Raw genomic sequence first — 15,785 nt, 5'->3', positions numbered from 1 at the left:
TGTATTTGGAACTACCTAACTAACTGCCTGCGCAAGTATAATACCATACATCAACCCAAAAACAAAAACCTTATACAAGCAAAGTCAGTGTTGATTTATCATTGAGCAAAATTTTGTATTAACACCATAACCCACGCTGTGTCTTTCGCTCACTCAGTGAATCTATCACACTAGTATGAGCCATGAAGACGGCCGTGATCAATGACTGCATGCAACAGGCACTCGAAGAAAGAATATCTCAAGTTGCCATGAAGGATAATCAGTTCGGTAAACTGACATGTTGCACATGGATCTTAAAAGCGTTATGGACTCCCAAAGAGGAGGGCCACACCAAGCCTACCAACGAGTTTCGGATAGTCGAAGTAGAGACCTTGAATCAGACCAATGAAAGCTCACTTCGAGAGGACGTTACTGTTGCCGCGGAGGCTTAGAGCCTGGCGTAAGATACTTGGTCTTTTGGATGGGTTGAGTCTCAAGATTGAAGCTGTGCGAGCGATCTTCAGTGCCGTATCTATTTGGTTGTTGGTAGCCTTCGAGGAATGCATATGTAACATTCCGAGTATGCCAAACTCCGTCGGATCCAGAGTTTTATAGATTGGGTAGGAACGGAAAGCTGCTCCATTACGAGTCATGGTATAGATAGTGCGCCAACCCTGTTATTTTTAGGCACCGGTTGCTGTAGTTTCCCCCGTTAGCAGCCGTCCCGTATTTACTAATTTTAATGTAACTGACTGTCAACATATAGCCAGCTAAGATGAGAACAGCATCTTTGGCGACTGGAAATGTGCTCGCAAACTTGCACTGGAGAGCTACATCAGTATAATACGGGATCCCTCTTTTTCGGAGAGTGATTTGCACGAGGAAACACAGAATCTTGTATCGAGATTTTCCAAGGCCATTGCCCCTCTTTGCAAGCCTCCGCATAATTCTGAAAAAGTTCTCAGTAATATATGGGTCGATTCAGAAGGCACAGTTGGAACGTTGTTTATAACAGCCTTGACGTTCAAAGCCAGTACTGTTGCCACTGGGCAGCAATATGAATTTGTTATATACCCACCAGGAACGGCAACAACCGAAGCTATGTCAGTTTTTCAAAGCCTTGTTGCATCCGAGCAACCAGGAAAAGACTTGACTTGCCAAGTTTGGAGACATGCTTCTCTATATGTTTATGAAATAGAGACTGCTTCAAAGTGGAATGATCCTGTGGGTATGATGATCAAACCAAGCAATTTCATTATCCATGAGGCAGAAGTGCGTGAGAAGAAATCCTGCCTCAAAAGTGAAGTAGTCGTTTTAAAGGGCAAGGCAACACTCATTTTAATGGTGAATTATGGACAGGGCTGACAATCGCCCATACTTTGACGAGAGTCGTTGGGATGCCGATGAAGAAATTAATTTACGAGCAAAAACTGGACTCGGGAAAAAAGAAAAAGCCAACAGAGGGATAAAGGGCCATCAGATCAATATAGATGTTGGTATTACGGCAAACATTGCGAAGTTCACCACGAAGAATGGATTGCAGCGGGGTATTGGGCCGTCAATCATTGATCGAACAGGTAAATATTCCCAAGAATCACCCAAGCAATGTGGTGAGACGCCTAGAGAATCATCATCCTATTGCTCGACCTGCTTGAACTTGTACCCAGAAGCAATTCTCGAAGAGCACCTGAATAAAAGTAAGTTACCTTGTATTTGAACTAATAGAACTAACAGAATGCAGGACCTGTATGGTGCCAGGCTCCTTGCTCTATATGCAGTGGGAAATATACTCAAAAGTCGGACATTGCTAAGCATGAACGACATCGAAAGAACGAAAGAGTCGATGTGGAATTGAGCGGCACCAAAAAAATAAAAACATCCCCCCTTGACTTTTTAGTAGAAGTCGCAAAAAAGAAAATCAATGCCGATCAGGTGACAAAAGTTGCGAAAGCAGAATTACCACAAAATTATTTTGGTAAATTGAGACAAAAACGCCACAGGAGATCGACGCGGTTGAATGGCCAAGAAGGCATAGCTCTTGAGGTGGAAGATAACATGCCCCTCGAAGTGAAGAGCAACAGCTCTCATAAGACGAAGTGCGATGTTCCTCTTGAAGTGGAAACAGGGGATATCTGCGACGCCTCTACAGTTCATGAAACTGAAATAAGACCAGCGATACCCAAGTCTTCAAGTTGTGAGAAGTGTGGGGCGATGTTCGCATCTAGTGAGGGCGTTATCAAACACAAAAGATTGAAAAGTACGGTAGAGCTATGCACTATGTTGAACCATGAGCTAACCAACGACCTTAGTTTGTAAGGCGTGCCCTAAGTGTGGAAATTGGTTTGGCCGCAAGCAATTACTCAGACATAGTTGCAACCAACAAAAAATCACAAATCCAGACATCGACAAAATGGCCCTTACTGTGCCCCATGGGCTTGGTGGGGATGAGATATCTGCTGCAACCACGCAAGCTAGTCCTAAATCGTTAGGTGATTCAGAAAAGGAGAGCCTGGAAATATCCAATGACGATTGCCACAAGTTACAAGCGGATGCAATCTGTAGTCAAACAAGCTCTCTTCTCTCTGAGTTTGAAAAGTCTCCTGTCCTTGCAATAACTCCGGTACAAAATCCACTAAAGCGTCCAGAGCTCCGTAGAGACCAAGAAGCAACGCCGCAGGCACAGGGAGATGGTTTTGGTTTTGGAGAAACTGAAGACATGCGGCCAATTAAATTGCGTGAGTGAAACTGATTGTTACGGAGACAATGGCTGACAACATCAGGTCGATTGAATGACACGCAAGAAGCGGCTACAATGACAAATCTCCCAAGTTTCTCTGACCAGAAAACACTCGAATTCAATGGTCATGTACAAGCACCAATTCCTTCTCAATCTACCACTTTCGAGTTTGAGAAATGGCAGACTGTTGCTCCCATAGAATCCAATGAGCGGGGATCGGGAATGGATTTTAAGATTCTCAACTTTGACAACTCTGCAGGTCCTCGGAATGCCTGGGATTCGGAAAGCAATTATATTGCCTTCGATTCTCAACACGATAGTTTCTTGGGCACATTGGGAGATTGCCAAAATCCTTTCAGCGTCCCTCAGGACTTCCACAATGAAAATCTTGTGCCTTCCTCAAGGTCAGCAATGTATGTGAACGGATCTCGACCTCTCAATTTTTCTGCCCAGCCCCTTTCCTACGAAGATCATCATACCGTAGCGAGAAGGCAACCCCAAGAATCAACACACCCGGTGGAATACCATGTGACAAGGGAGAGAGATTTCGGTAATCCCCAGCGAAAATCCGGTAACGTCATCGCCGACCTTTTAAATGCCGAGGGGATCAGCTATAATTATTGATAAGGGGCTCTCATATGTGTGGGAGCGAGGTTTTTGGCAAACAGTCCGTTTCGTGCTTTATTTGTCGTGCGTACTGAGTTGAGTCCTGTGTGTGTACGACCCAAAAATCCCCACGCCCTATTATGAGGAGACGTGAGGAAATTGTGAAGGGGAAAGACATTGAGCAAGCATTAACGAATGGCGATGGTCATAAATCTTTGTATGTTTAGCTGCATATGCTGTTATCTCCTGCAACAAGGTCGCTTACCTAGATAGTGACCCAAATTTCTGTTTGAGATGTGACAAGTATTCCGTCAGATAAGATTGAGACGAGAGACCTATTATTTTTGAGGCATCAACCTTTATGCATCGGGCTGGTTTCGAAGGGTTTTGTGAAACTTCAAAAATGCCATATCAGGCCCAAAGGTGCGTGAGCAGTAAGCATGATGAAACAATAGAAGTGATGGATGAGACGCAAAAGTCTGAAGTACTGTAGATAGGAAGATTAAGCTTTTCGCTTCTGACAATGCTTAACTTAAGTTGGCAAGGTTTCCATATTGTTGATGTTTGTATGGTTCACGAAGACGATAATAAGAGATCTTCAAGCAGTCAAACATGAAGCACAGATGCTAGGTAGGTAGATTGGATACCAGTCTCGAGCCGGTATCCCTCCGTACCCAGGTAAGTACTAGATAATTTCATTCTTCATGGCTGTTAGGCCAAGTCTGGTTACATCCTCCGCATTCACGACCTCCCTTGCGCCCAAGTCCAAACCCCGTCCGATAAGGTAATGCCGACATCTCTTGGATAGACTCCATACATCCATATACCACACTCACGCATGCAAGAATACTTAGAATACAATTGACACTTAACAATTGATATATTTCCTATGCTTCTCATTTATTTTGAGTTCGAGAACAAAACGGGCAGTTCGTCGGATTGATTGATTTGTTCTCACTTCATTTATCTATCGCGGTCAGACAAAACTAACAAATATATACGGCTCCCGCGCCTACATTCACATCTGCGGATCCCATCGTGTACTCGATTTAATTGTAGGACTACCTAGGTGGATTCTGTACATCGCCGCTACCTCAGACACCACTTCACGCTTTGTTTGGGGATTTGTTGCATACGACTGTTCCATCGCATACTGCCATTCCGGCGTCTGGAAAAATTGAAAATCTCTCAGGACTATCTGTAATATCGATCACCATTCCTTCTGAAGTCTGCGAAAAGGAAATTACTAAACAAGTGATCGTCTTATCGAATTACGATATCGTCATTCATGTACATGGGTTGCCAAAATTCAAGCGCATCACTTATCTTCCTCCAGGATCAAGGGTTTCGACTTCCTGCACCGATCGAAGCGGCCCGCAGTTAACACTACACATCTTTGCCATTCACATTTCAGCCTCCTAGGTATCAATCTTGCGAACAACTTATCTGCAAACTTAGAATTGGTGAACCACGAGCTTTGCCGCAGGAGAAAATGGAGGTTCCTCATTGTGAGTTGCTTGCTTGAGGATTCTCAGAATCATGGCTAATATCGCTCAAGCAACTTTCACATTGGCCAAACCGGATCGGCGCGGTCGAACATTCCCACAAGCTATTGCACATCGAGGGTACAAAGCTGCGAATCCAGAAAATACAATGGGCGCATTCAGAGGTGCTGTTGAAATAGGCGCGCATGCGATAGAAACCGATTTACACATCACAAAGGACGGGGTCTTGGTTATTTCACATGTGTGTTGCGACCTTAGGGATTCCATTTCTCGGTGAGAAAGATGGCTAACGCGCCTCTCAAGGATCCAAGCCTTAAGAGATGCTTTGGAAAAGACGCCAAGATCATCGATTGCGACTGGTCGTATATATCTACCCTTCGCACTGTTCAGGCTCCTCATGAACCTATGCCTCGCCTCACCGATCTCTTAGAATACCTCACTAAACCTGGGTTAGAAGATATATGGATATTGTTAGATATCAAGGTACATTTGCCGCTATAACAATGTTAGGAGAGAACTCGAGCTAACGAGAGTAAAAAGCTGGATAATGATGCAGACCAATTAATGAGTTTAATCGCTTCATCGATTAGAGAGGTGAAGCCAACAAGACCTTGGAATCAGAGAGTTCTATTAGGCTGCTGGGCAGTAAGTCATTCCTTTCTTCTTACTTAACCCTTCCCTTATCAGCTATCTTTCTGCGCATTTTTGAAGGGTTACTGACGGACATTCATGTAGGCCAAGTATATTCCTCTGTGCGCCAAATACCTTCCCGATTTTCCCATAACGCATATTGGATTTTCAATAGGGTATGCGAGAGAGTTTTTGTCCATACCCAATGTAAATTTCAATATGTTACGGCAGATTTTATTCGGACCTGGCGGTTCTAAATTTATGGCCGATGCCAAAGCTGCAAAACGATCCATGTTTGCATGGACTGTTAATGAAGAGCAATGGATGAGATGGTGTATCAAAAATAATATAGATGGGGTTATCTCTGATGACCCCAAGAAGTATCTGGAAGTCTGTGAGAAATACGACTCTACAGATTCGAAAGAGCCTGGCTTCGGGCTCAAAGATTGGGCCTTGATTATATGGTTTAATTTATTGGCCGTGCTATTTTCATGGCTATTCAGGTACAGATATGGCTTTAAAATAGATAAGAAAAAGGTTAAAGAAGGTTATGAGACATCGAAGCGCAATGCGGCATTGTCTTCGTGACATATCAACTCTAGAATATTTTGAAAATTAAGGAGCACGCATGAGTTTTGCCGACTTTTCATCCCACAGGCTTAATATGATTCACCGCAGGAACTCGAAGAACTTTGATTAGCAAGGTGAAAATAGTGAAGAAATCGAGGAAATCTGTCAAATGATGATGGTGGGTTCGAGATGTCCTGCCTGACGCCATTGAAAACGTTAATTGTGATTCAATATCAATAACAGAAATGTACTCGTTCCTTCATTTGTATCTATTGTTATTGTTTTCTTTACAGCAAATGACCCTTTACTCCTTGAATCACCAGTTTCCTAGATCCAATCATCATTTCTTTTAGTAAAGAATCATACTCGCGTTGATTATATGTAATTTGTCACTTGCAATATGTCTTCAAACTCTTCTTCTTATTTAATCTACGCAATAACCAGAAATGTGCAATACATACACAATAATTCTAAAGTGTAATCACAAACAAAACTATACTTACCGCTGCCCCTTGTACCTTAGTGTCCCGCGACAAAAGTGCGTTAAAACCCCTCCAACTATCGCTCATTACTTTGTGAGCTGCCGCAAGTGCCGAGGCCAGAATAGTGACAACTTTGTGGTACACTGGGTGGAGAGGAAAAACGAGTCTACTAGTAGTACTGTTGGCGGGAAGGAAGGGAACTGGAGAAAGGGTGAGGAGAACAACTATATGCTGGCCATAGGGACGTTTGAAATTGTGGCAAATGGAGATGAAACTGGTAGGGTGAAGGGTGCTAGGGTATATGAGAATGGAACTGAAGAAGCACGACGCGAGAAGAAAGGGCTGAAGAATGTTTCTCTAGCTCTTTCTGGAACAAACAAGGCAAGCTTCGACGCTGGACCATCGCACGATATATACGATCAGACAAATGAAAGCACGCAAGAGATCAAGCTTGACGGACTGAGAACACAAAGTCTTCCAATAAAAGGCAAATCCAAAAAACCAAATGTATTTGGCAGTCTACGGAAAATGATCGTTCGACCGAAGAGTGAGCAGGACACCGCGGCAACAGGTGAGCATGTATCGCCCACACAGGGTAATGTCAAATCAAAACTCGGTAGGTTCAATACGATTACTGGTGGTTTTCGAGGAGGCAAACAGAGCGAAGACATGGAAGAAAGTTCTCTGTCTGCATCGGCAGCCGATCGGAGGGTTGATGATGCTACGAGGTATGAGTATCTTACGCCTAAAGAATTTCTCGACCTTCATTTTCAAGGTGTAGTTGCGTGCAGTGGTGCAGATGTTGCGATATCAAATGCGATTTCAGCACCCATCGATATACCTCAAAAACGTCAAGGTGATGTATCACAGAAATGGACTGCCGAGAGGCATGCCGGAGAATACATGAGCGAAATCGGTCAAAATCCCTTTGCGGACAATTCAGAAGTTGTCAACTCCTTTATTAGAGATTCTACAATCTCCGACGTCGAAAATAGCCACCAGGAAGGGACGTCAGAGCGATGGAGTCATGATACTCACTCAAGTGGACAAGGAAGAATGAGCCGGGAAACCGAGTTCTCTCAGGCTGATGAGGAACGAATGGAGATCATTACCGAGGCAATCGATGGGGACACAATTAATCTAACACCGGATAACATCGATAATGTACTTGCAGTTTGGAAAGGAGGATTTGGAACTTCAACGCCTTCGTCGCCTATCCACATACCTCTTCGGCCCCATGCTTTAAGTCATTCGGTACACTCTCGTAGTATCGAAGCGTTGCCGATTCCTATACCTTTTCGATCTCAAGGTTCAGGTTTAGATACCGTGGGTCATAGTGCGAGCTTACCAAATACTCATGGAGACGAGAAGAGAATCGGCAAATCTCCATGGACGCAGGAAAATAATTTCGAGAAAGTATCTTCCGCGCCTTTTGGAACTTCTCAGCATGCCGTGGACTTTGTTGAGCCGCCCAGGTGTTTTGATATACCGCAGAAAAAGAACACGACGAAAGAACATCTTCGGGAATTTGCTTTACCTACGAGGAGCAATACGGGAGATGCACCACATGCTCGATACCCCCCGGACATATTAGAGGAATTTCCTCCTCAGTTTTTTGCTTTACCCAAAAGGAGTAATACAGGAGATGTACCATATTGTCGACAACTCTTGGACAAGACGAATGAACTTCCTCACGGTTTTTCTTTTCCTGAAAGGAATAACACAGAGAATGTTCCACATTCTCGACATCCTCTGGCTAATGAAATCGCCCGGAGCAACACTCTTGACAGTATTCCTCAGGATCCAGCAAGAGACCAACCTTTGTTACCAGATACACAAGCGCCTGCGCAGGAAACCATCGCTGGCACTAGATACTCTTCTCTACCTTCATCTCCTACGGTTATATCCCCACCTCGGAAAGGCAAACAAAGCGAGCAAGGTCACCAATCACCTCGACTCTGGAATAGGAAAGGTACAGCCATATCAAAACCCGAATCTCGTACAGATCCACTGGTACCAGAGAGAAAAATTGATAGATTGTCTACCGTGACAACTATTTCGCAATTTATACCTTCGCGAAACGACGGGATTCATGAAGAAATTACGAGGAATGTTGTTTCTCCTTCTAAGACGTTCATCAAAGCGCCTCGACGAAGAATGGGTAGTTCAAATGTGCAGCGTCCGATTCAGCATCATACGATGTCTATTCCGGACGTCCCTGCAATTCCAAAAACATACGCAAAACACGTAGCTGTTCTTCCCAAGATTGGTAGAGATGCAAGTGGCAGATTTTCCATAGAGCATATCAAAGAAGGCGAGCCAGCGAGCATGGGTAAGGAGGAACCAGGAGAAGTATCGAGGGAAGAGATAGTAGAAGATTCGATAGATATAAATGCGAATCATACGATAGGTACTTGGGATGCTGTGTTAAGGAATGGTCCAGGTGATGTGAGTCCTCTTAGTTCGTGTGAGGATTTGAATAGGATTGTGAGTCCGGTTAGTCCTGTTGAGGGAAGTTTGGGCGGAAAAACTTGGGATGGGGAGGGAAGGGATGGATGTTTGAGTGGGGAGATGTGTGAAGAGGGTCCGGGTTTGTTGTCGCAGCTTATACATCCGTCTACAATATCACCCGCACACCATGTCTCCACATGTTTTCCCTCTAAACATCCACCTCTCTCTACATTCACTCCACCACAATCTCTTCAGTCTCTTCATCCATCTCCATCTCCTTCTTCACTTCGCCCACCACAACAACACCTCCACTCTCACTTTCAATCTCCATTATCCCTCCAACGCATTCCCCAGTCAAACCTCTCAAACACAATGTCTCCCATTTACCCACTCGACATCGATCCCAGTATCGACCCCAGCATCCCCCTCATCCGGCCCCTCCGAATCAGGAAAAAGATTCCACCTCCTGCATCAAGAAAAACGGAAACGGAAAACCAACAAGAGATTGAGGCGCGGAGGAGACAGAGAGAGCGAATGGAGGAGGAATTTAGGAGGGCGGATGAGAGGTTGAGGGGGTTGAGAGATGGAAAGGGAGGTTTGTGATGTGAGGGGGGTTTAGGTTTGAGTTTGGGGAGGGGAGGGGAGGGTGGGAGTTCTGGGAGGGAGTTCTAGGAGGGAGTGAGGAATGGAGTAGAGATGTAATGGGATGAGGCGTACGAGATGATATGTGTGGAGGGCATGGTATGATATTTTGGTTCAGGAGAAATTGGTATGCGAGTAGATACTAGATAACGGCAGCTTGAGAGTAGATCAGATCAGATCAGATCATTGGAGAAAGGGAATTTGGGAATGAAGATTTGGTATGCGGTATACAAGTTCTGAATGTAGGATGCTGGAATACGGTGTCATGAAGCTATTTGAGGTTATGAATGAATGAATGGATGTATGGATGGATTATATACTGCTATTGCTACTGCTATACTGGTTGGCGCTGGAGTGTAAGATCTGCTGGCTAGTTGATTTTATAATGGGAATTTGTATTTCCTTGAGTGTAATTTCTGTGTGTTTTTGCTGTTATTTTGCTGTGTGGAGGTGAAATGAAGTGTAGTGGAGTGAGTGGAGTTGGATGAGATATACGAGGTTCTGTTTGTGGAGTTGGGGAAGAGAATTGCAGTACTAGGTAGGCATCAACGGATTTGGTAGTGGTTAAATGGATGGTTAAACAAGTGAATAGCTGTATACAAATCAAGTTCTCGAAATCAGAATTTACTTCTGAATACCATGTACTCTGTTACAGTTACTTCTTAGATACAAACTACAGTATTGTACGGAGATTTTCCTATCATCATCGATTATTTGCACTTCATGAGTGTTTACAAGTAGATCTGGCTGCACGTACTGACCTCTACGCTCGATGAATACTAGAATGATGCATACAACATGTTCATCTATCATCTCAAGTCGAGTACTTTCGAATCTCAACTCGTAGAAGCGAACCCACTGAGGAAAGACACAGAGACACAAAGACACATGAGCCATAAGCACACAGTAGCGATTTTCAATACTATGAACCCCGCCTTGGAAGTTGACAAAGAGTCCATGTCACTTACACCATTCCTGTGATAGCCCATGGTTTCCTAGTCCTCCAGATCCATGAAATATGCGTATCTAAAGAAGCAATAGAAGTACGCCACGGCTCCTTGTGGTGAAAGGCAAAAAGAAATTCCTAGCTACCTTCCCGTGCAAATCAAACATATCAATCCTTCTCGCCACCCGCCCACACTATCCTTACCTAGACAGACACATGCCACACAAACTTGCTATTGACACTTCATCAAACCCAAAACCAAAATCGTTATTCAACATCCAACATCAACACTTTACACTTGCAAGTCATTGAGGAAAGTGAAACATCATGAATCAAGAACGTCTTTGAAGAATCAATAATTCCGCGAAGTGGATGAGAATATCCTCCAACATGATGATAATCCGCAAACGAATCTCAGGTAAGTGGAGTGAGTACTTCTCCCCGATGCCCTCGCTACATTTCGATTTCAGCGAGCATTTCCACCTAGTCAATTGCACCTTCCATCGCCACCCGAGAAATTTCTCGAACGGGAGAATCCTTGCGAGGTCTTTGGGGGATGTCTTAGGCAGAAGCAGCGGGTGAGGAGTTGGGTATACATGCGGTGTACTATTCCTGATTCCCTGTGGAGAATTGTACGAGGAACTGTGCGAAGACAGGAAGGAAAAGGAGTCACCGTCTATTAGGCGTGCTGGAGAATTGAGTTTTCGTGGTCTCCATTGTCGTCGTCAAAGCGTTCAGCTTCGAATAAAGACCGATTTGCGAAACGACAGCTGAGATCCATGCCAAGTTTTCAACAACACATCAATATTGGAACACTAATATCCATTCAGATGTAATAATGTCAAGGGTGAAGAAGGTGTATAGACCAAAAAATCATGTCCTGTCGTTTCATCGTTCATTTCCTTCGAAGTGTGATTATATTTTTCTCATTGCAGGTTTAGCGGCGTCTGCGAGGTGGCATTTTGCATATGAGGCGTGTGGATAGACGGAATTGGGAAGGAATTATAAAACATGCAGAGCAGTTAAAAAGAGGGGAGCGTGGTTGATCTCTCAAGCCTGTTTAGGTTGATTGTCGCTTTCCTTTCAGGTAGCGGGGAAGAAGTAGTCTGTGCACATATTGAATGTCCACTTGAACACTAATCCATAGCTAATGTTGATCGAGAAAAGATGAAATCAAGCCTTCTTGTAAACATAGTAATTGTAACTGTGAATTGAGTACTCCGTATGGTTTAGAAAGCTTAATTAGAAAGACTGCACGTACCCATGGCCAAAATAAGTGTCCGCATACTATACGACGTATAACTAGGTGGATAGGTATGTATTCAAAAGCTGTGACCATCAATACTTCACGCCGACTATTAGTAAGCCCCTGAATATCAAAATATTATTTTGTATGTATTTTATAATAGACGAGATATATGAAATACTACCTATCTATGTGAAGGAATATTCAATTTTTAAAAATACCTTTATAATTAATAAATAATTCAATTATGACATGGAATATTTGCTTTGAACCCCCAATTGTAACTTTGAGTGTAGGTCGCGAGCCGCGATGTGCTCTTAGTGAACTGAGCTCCAATCCTCAGCCCCTGAATTATTCCACATTTTGTACCCCGGTGACCTACGGATCTCCATTGATACATTCCACCAGATCCGAAGAATCTGAATCTGTGAAACTGGATAATATTGCTTCCGAACAATTATTCTTAGCAAACATTATCGCCATCGAACTTTTTGAAGCAATCGACCCCTAGCGATCTCTAGCGGAAGCTGAACAATGTCCGTCGATCGACATGGTGTCTCGGCAGTAAAGTGCCACTAGCAGTAGATCCTTTCTCCACTCCTCGGGACCCTAATCACACTTTATCTGAATACATATGCAACTAGAAAATACGCTCGTGACTCAGAATTCACGCGGCTGATCTGCACTCGCGAGGAACAAGATCTTTCTATTGATCGGTGTACAAGATATGCAAGGAAAGATCATCGAAGGATGAAAGAAGTATTTCTTGAGAGTTTTCAGCCACGCAGCCACGGAATAATTATGAGACCATTCGGAGGGTTTATGATTTTTATGTCCTGCACACAGTGTCATCGAAACATTGCGGGACATTGCCTTTACATGGCATAGTCAATGTCTCAAGATAAATATTCTTTGAAGTCGCAATTTATGGCGGCAAGCTCGTCAAAGGGAAATGGATCTTGTATGAAGGGTGGAAGGACGCAAGGAGAGGAGGGAAGGAAGATTTTAAAGGCTAGACATGTTGAAACTATTCACAATTTGGAAAATTCCAGACTTGAACAAAATTAAATGACATGATAGTTCTTTTTGATTGAGTTCAGCCTTTCGCTATTCGTCCACGCATCTAACGGCTTGAACAACGCCTTGCGGGCAAGACATAAAGAGGCACGATAAGAAAGCATACTTTCGAACTGGTGTCAACGTTCTCTTGACTTGAGACACGGGCCCGAGAGAATCATGCAGGCGGATAAGGGACAATATGATACGCTCCTGACATCGTGTCGTCGAGCGCTTAATAGCGAGACATTCGTAAGCCACCCTCGGCAAAAGTTCTCGCAATCACATGAAATTGGCATACGGACTTTTCATATGAAGAACAAGAGCCAATTTTTGTACAAATCTGATGAACTCAAGCCCTCTATTCCAAGCGACAGACGGTCCGTCACGAGCTTCCTTGCTTTAATCATTTCCTTGAGGAGAAAAAGAAAACATACCGCACGGTGGCGTTGCCACGATGATTCTTTCATACGCCACAAAACGTGAAGACTCACATGCGCCATCTTTGTATTTCCCTCAACGTCGTGTTCAAAATACACGTTTATATGCATCTAATAGTTTGAAGGCTGACTGAACCATTCTCGTCCGCACACATCACTTGACATTGCTAAAAATAGAATTTCTTTTGTAGACGTCTGCTACCGGTGAAGCTCCTGTATTGGGACGAGAATGCAGATGAAACAGTTACGTAGCTACCTATATCACACACCTTAACCCTAAGATCATTCAGATCGAATGATTAGCTACTAGGTAGGTATGCAACTTGATAGCAATTGAAAGAGTCGCGATTATTTTTCACTGAATCGTGTCACAATTTATTGGAAGCTGGCAGGAAAAGAAAAAGTGATTACAACGTGAAAATCCAAGAAGCAAATACGATGACCAGCTAACTTGGCCTTTTGGTGCCACGTGAGGTTTTTTGCTCCTTACTGTGGAGGTTGAACCTTCCGCATTCTGCAATCGTGCCGGACTTGATGTGATGAGAACCAGTAAGGTGATACAATATGTCATTGTATCCCTCATAAATCTAGGCGCATAATTGCGGAAGTACAAAAGTCCGGTTTATATAAGATGAGATGGTAAGATGACAGGAAATCTTTGAGATCTTAATCTGTTAGATACCCGTTCACCCACACCTGCAGATGCAAGCGCGAGACAATCTTCCGCAAAGGTAATCTTTCACATTTTTAGTACAACGATGCAATCGGGTGATAATACACTATGAGTGGTGAAAAGGCATTCAGATGATATCTTGGTAAGCTAGTCAGGTAATATGCAATATCCCAACCATGATCATATCAATGGATGGAGGCTGGGATATCTATCAGAAAGTAAGCACATATACTTGATTTTTTGTGATCTTCATAGATGGATTTTCATCTTGACATCAATAAACATGGGAATCTGGTCGAACCCTTGGTCAAACTGCGGAATGATTCATTCAGATATGAAGATCGAAATTTCAATATTCACTATAGTGTTCGCCCAATGTCATCCTGTTACTCTCTTGTATTGTTGTGCTGCAGTGCATATGTTAGGGTTCTTTGAAATGGTACTTTGTTGGAAAGCGGAACTAAAAGGTGGGATTGGGGATTGGACCACTGTACGAGCCAAACTCAGCTCGGTGAGCAGAACCCCGCAGGTTGTAAGCATATATTCATTGTCTCAAGCCTATTCTCTATGCGCCCATGATTTACCTGCAGTGTAGGAGTTTGTCGAACCCGAGTCAAAAGGAATACAGGGCAGGGAGTTAAGTTGAAGATAAGCAGATCTTAGATGAAGCTTACATCTTCCTACGCGAGGGTTTTGCGAGGGCCAGGATAAATTCCATTCTATGGTTTGAGGTTTCTGGATAATGAAAAACCTGCATGTCTCTAGATCCTAGTCTGTGACATATTTGGGGTAAAAAAAAACGGTTGCTGTGCCGTAAGCCACAATATTAATGATTGAACGGCACTGCATTTCAATATTGATATATTGGGCCACCAAATCCGGATGAGTAGAGACCCAGTTAGATATCATGCCATGCCCAGAAATTTCATTAGATCTGATGCTTCGTAGGATTGATTTATTGATAGCTCGCGCAGCGAAATCACTTGAAAAGTCTCTGCAACTCCTGGTCATATTCTGGATTCCTTTACCGGGGTAAAAGTCTCAAGTGGGGAAAACGATGAGAAGTGATTGTTTCTTGCATGCATCACTATAACCAGGATTTTTGCGTTGCAATACAAGGCTAATAAATCGTAGTGTCGTAGAAACAATTCTCCCGGAAGAATGATGCACACCGTCCGGCCAAGTCGTGACTTGAATGGAGTACCGATGGAAGGGTTCGGTCGGAAATCTCAGGATCATCTTAGCAATATCTCCATGGGAAGAAGACACTATTCTAAGCAAGCATCAGGGTTTCAGTATGCATGAGATCGGGCGATTATCTTTCCCATTTCGATGCGATACAATGTTCTCGTCTCGACTCTTTAGGAAATATGGAGTATAATATAGGTTGCAATAGCTTGTGGGACGGTGACAGTGATGAGCAGCAACGTTATAGTGTTCATGTGTTTATCTTGACCGTCAGATAATAACTTGATCTTCGAAATCGATAATAGAACATTTACAAAAAGGAAATACCCTAGGATAAAAGCAGTAACACTCCGAAATAAAGATACGCAATCGAGGTGACGATGCGGATATGAATGAGAAGATCCGCACGTAAAAGAATGGGGAGACTCGAAAGGGAGCTTGGGGAAAACTGACTCGGCCTAATCGGTAATTTTCTACGGAGCATAACGGGCACAAAGATGAACTCGATCGACGGGTTATTAGACTTTTTCGAATCTCACGATCTATTATCTTAGTAGATTCTTGCTGACCGCGGTGACATGAGTCAACAACTTTTTTATCATACGTTGGCGCTCCCGCTCCCGCAAGCCTCAAA

General features: G+C 43.5%; 2 protein-coding genes across 2 annotated transcripts; both read left to right on the top strand.

Annotated features, from left to right (window-relative positions):
• Positions 1-182: 182 nt before the first annotated feature.
• On the top strand, positions 183-3,340 carry Bfra_003634 (uncharacterized protein; the record flags this gene model as incomplete). The annotated part of the gene is made up of 7 exons (XM_037334040.1): positions 183-407; positions 746-817; positions 871-1,323; positions 1,367-1,676; positions 1,721-2,236; positions 2,289-2,714; positions 2,760-3,340. The coding sequence occupies 7 exons, from the start codon at positions 183-185 to the stop codon at positions 3,338-3,340; spliced, it is 2,583 nt and encodes an 860-aa protein (XP_037194127.1).
• A 1,474-nt stretch (positions 3,341-4,814) lies between these two features.
• On the top strand, positions 4,815-9,563 carry Bfra_003633 (putative glycerophosphoryl diester phosphodiesterase protein; the record flags this gene model as incomplete). Its single annotated transcript, XM_037334039.1, has 8 exons — positions 4,815-4,830; positions 4,881-5,068; positions 5,131-5,310; positions 5,368-5,472; positions 5,563-5,664; positions 5,689-6,041; positions 6,172-6,205; positions 6,504-9,563. The coding sequence occupies 8 exons, from the start codon at positions 4,815-4,817 to the stop codon at positions 9,561-9,563; spliced, it is 4,038 nt and encodes a 1,345-aa protein (XP_037194126.1).
• Between the last annotated feature and the right edge of the window lie 6,222 nt (positions 9,564-15,785).

The sequence above is a fragment of the Botrytis fragariae genome (genome assembly GCF_013461495.1).
Source record: "Botrytis fragariae strain BVB16 chromosome Unknown tig00000045, whole genome shotgun sequence".
Taxonomy (NCBI): Eukaryota; Fungi; Ascomycota; class Leotiomycetes; order Helotiales; family Sclerotiniaceae; genus Botrytis; species Botrytis fragariae.
Note: the sequence above shows the minus strand (reverse complement) of the source record. Positions and strands in the feature narration are given on the sequence as shown.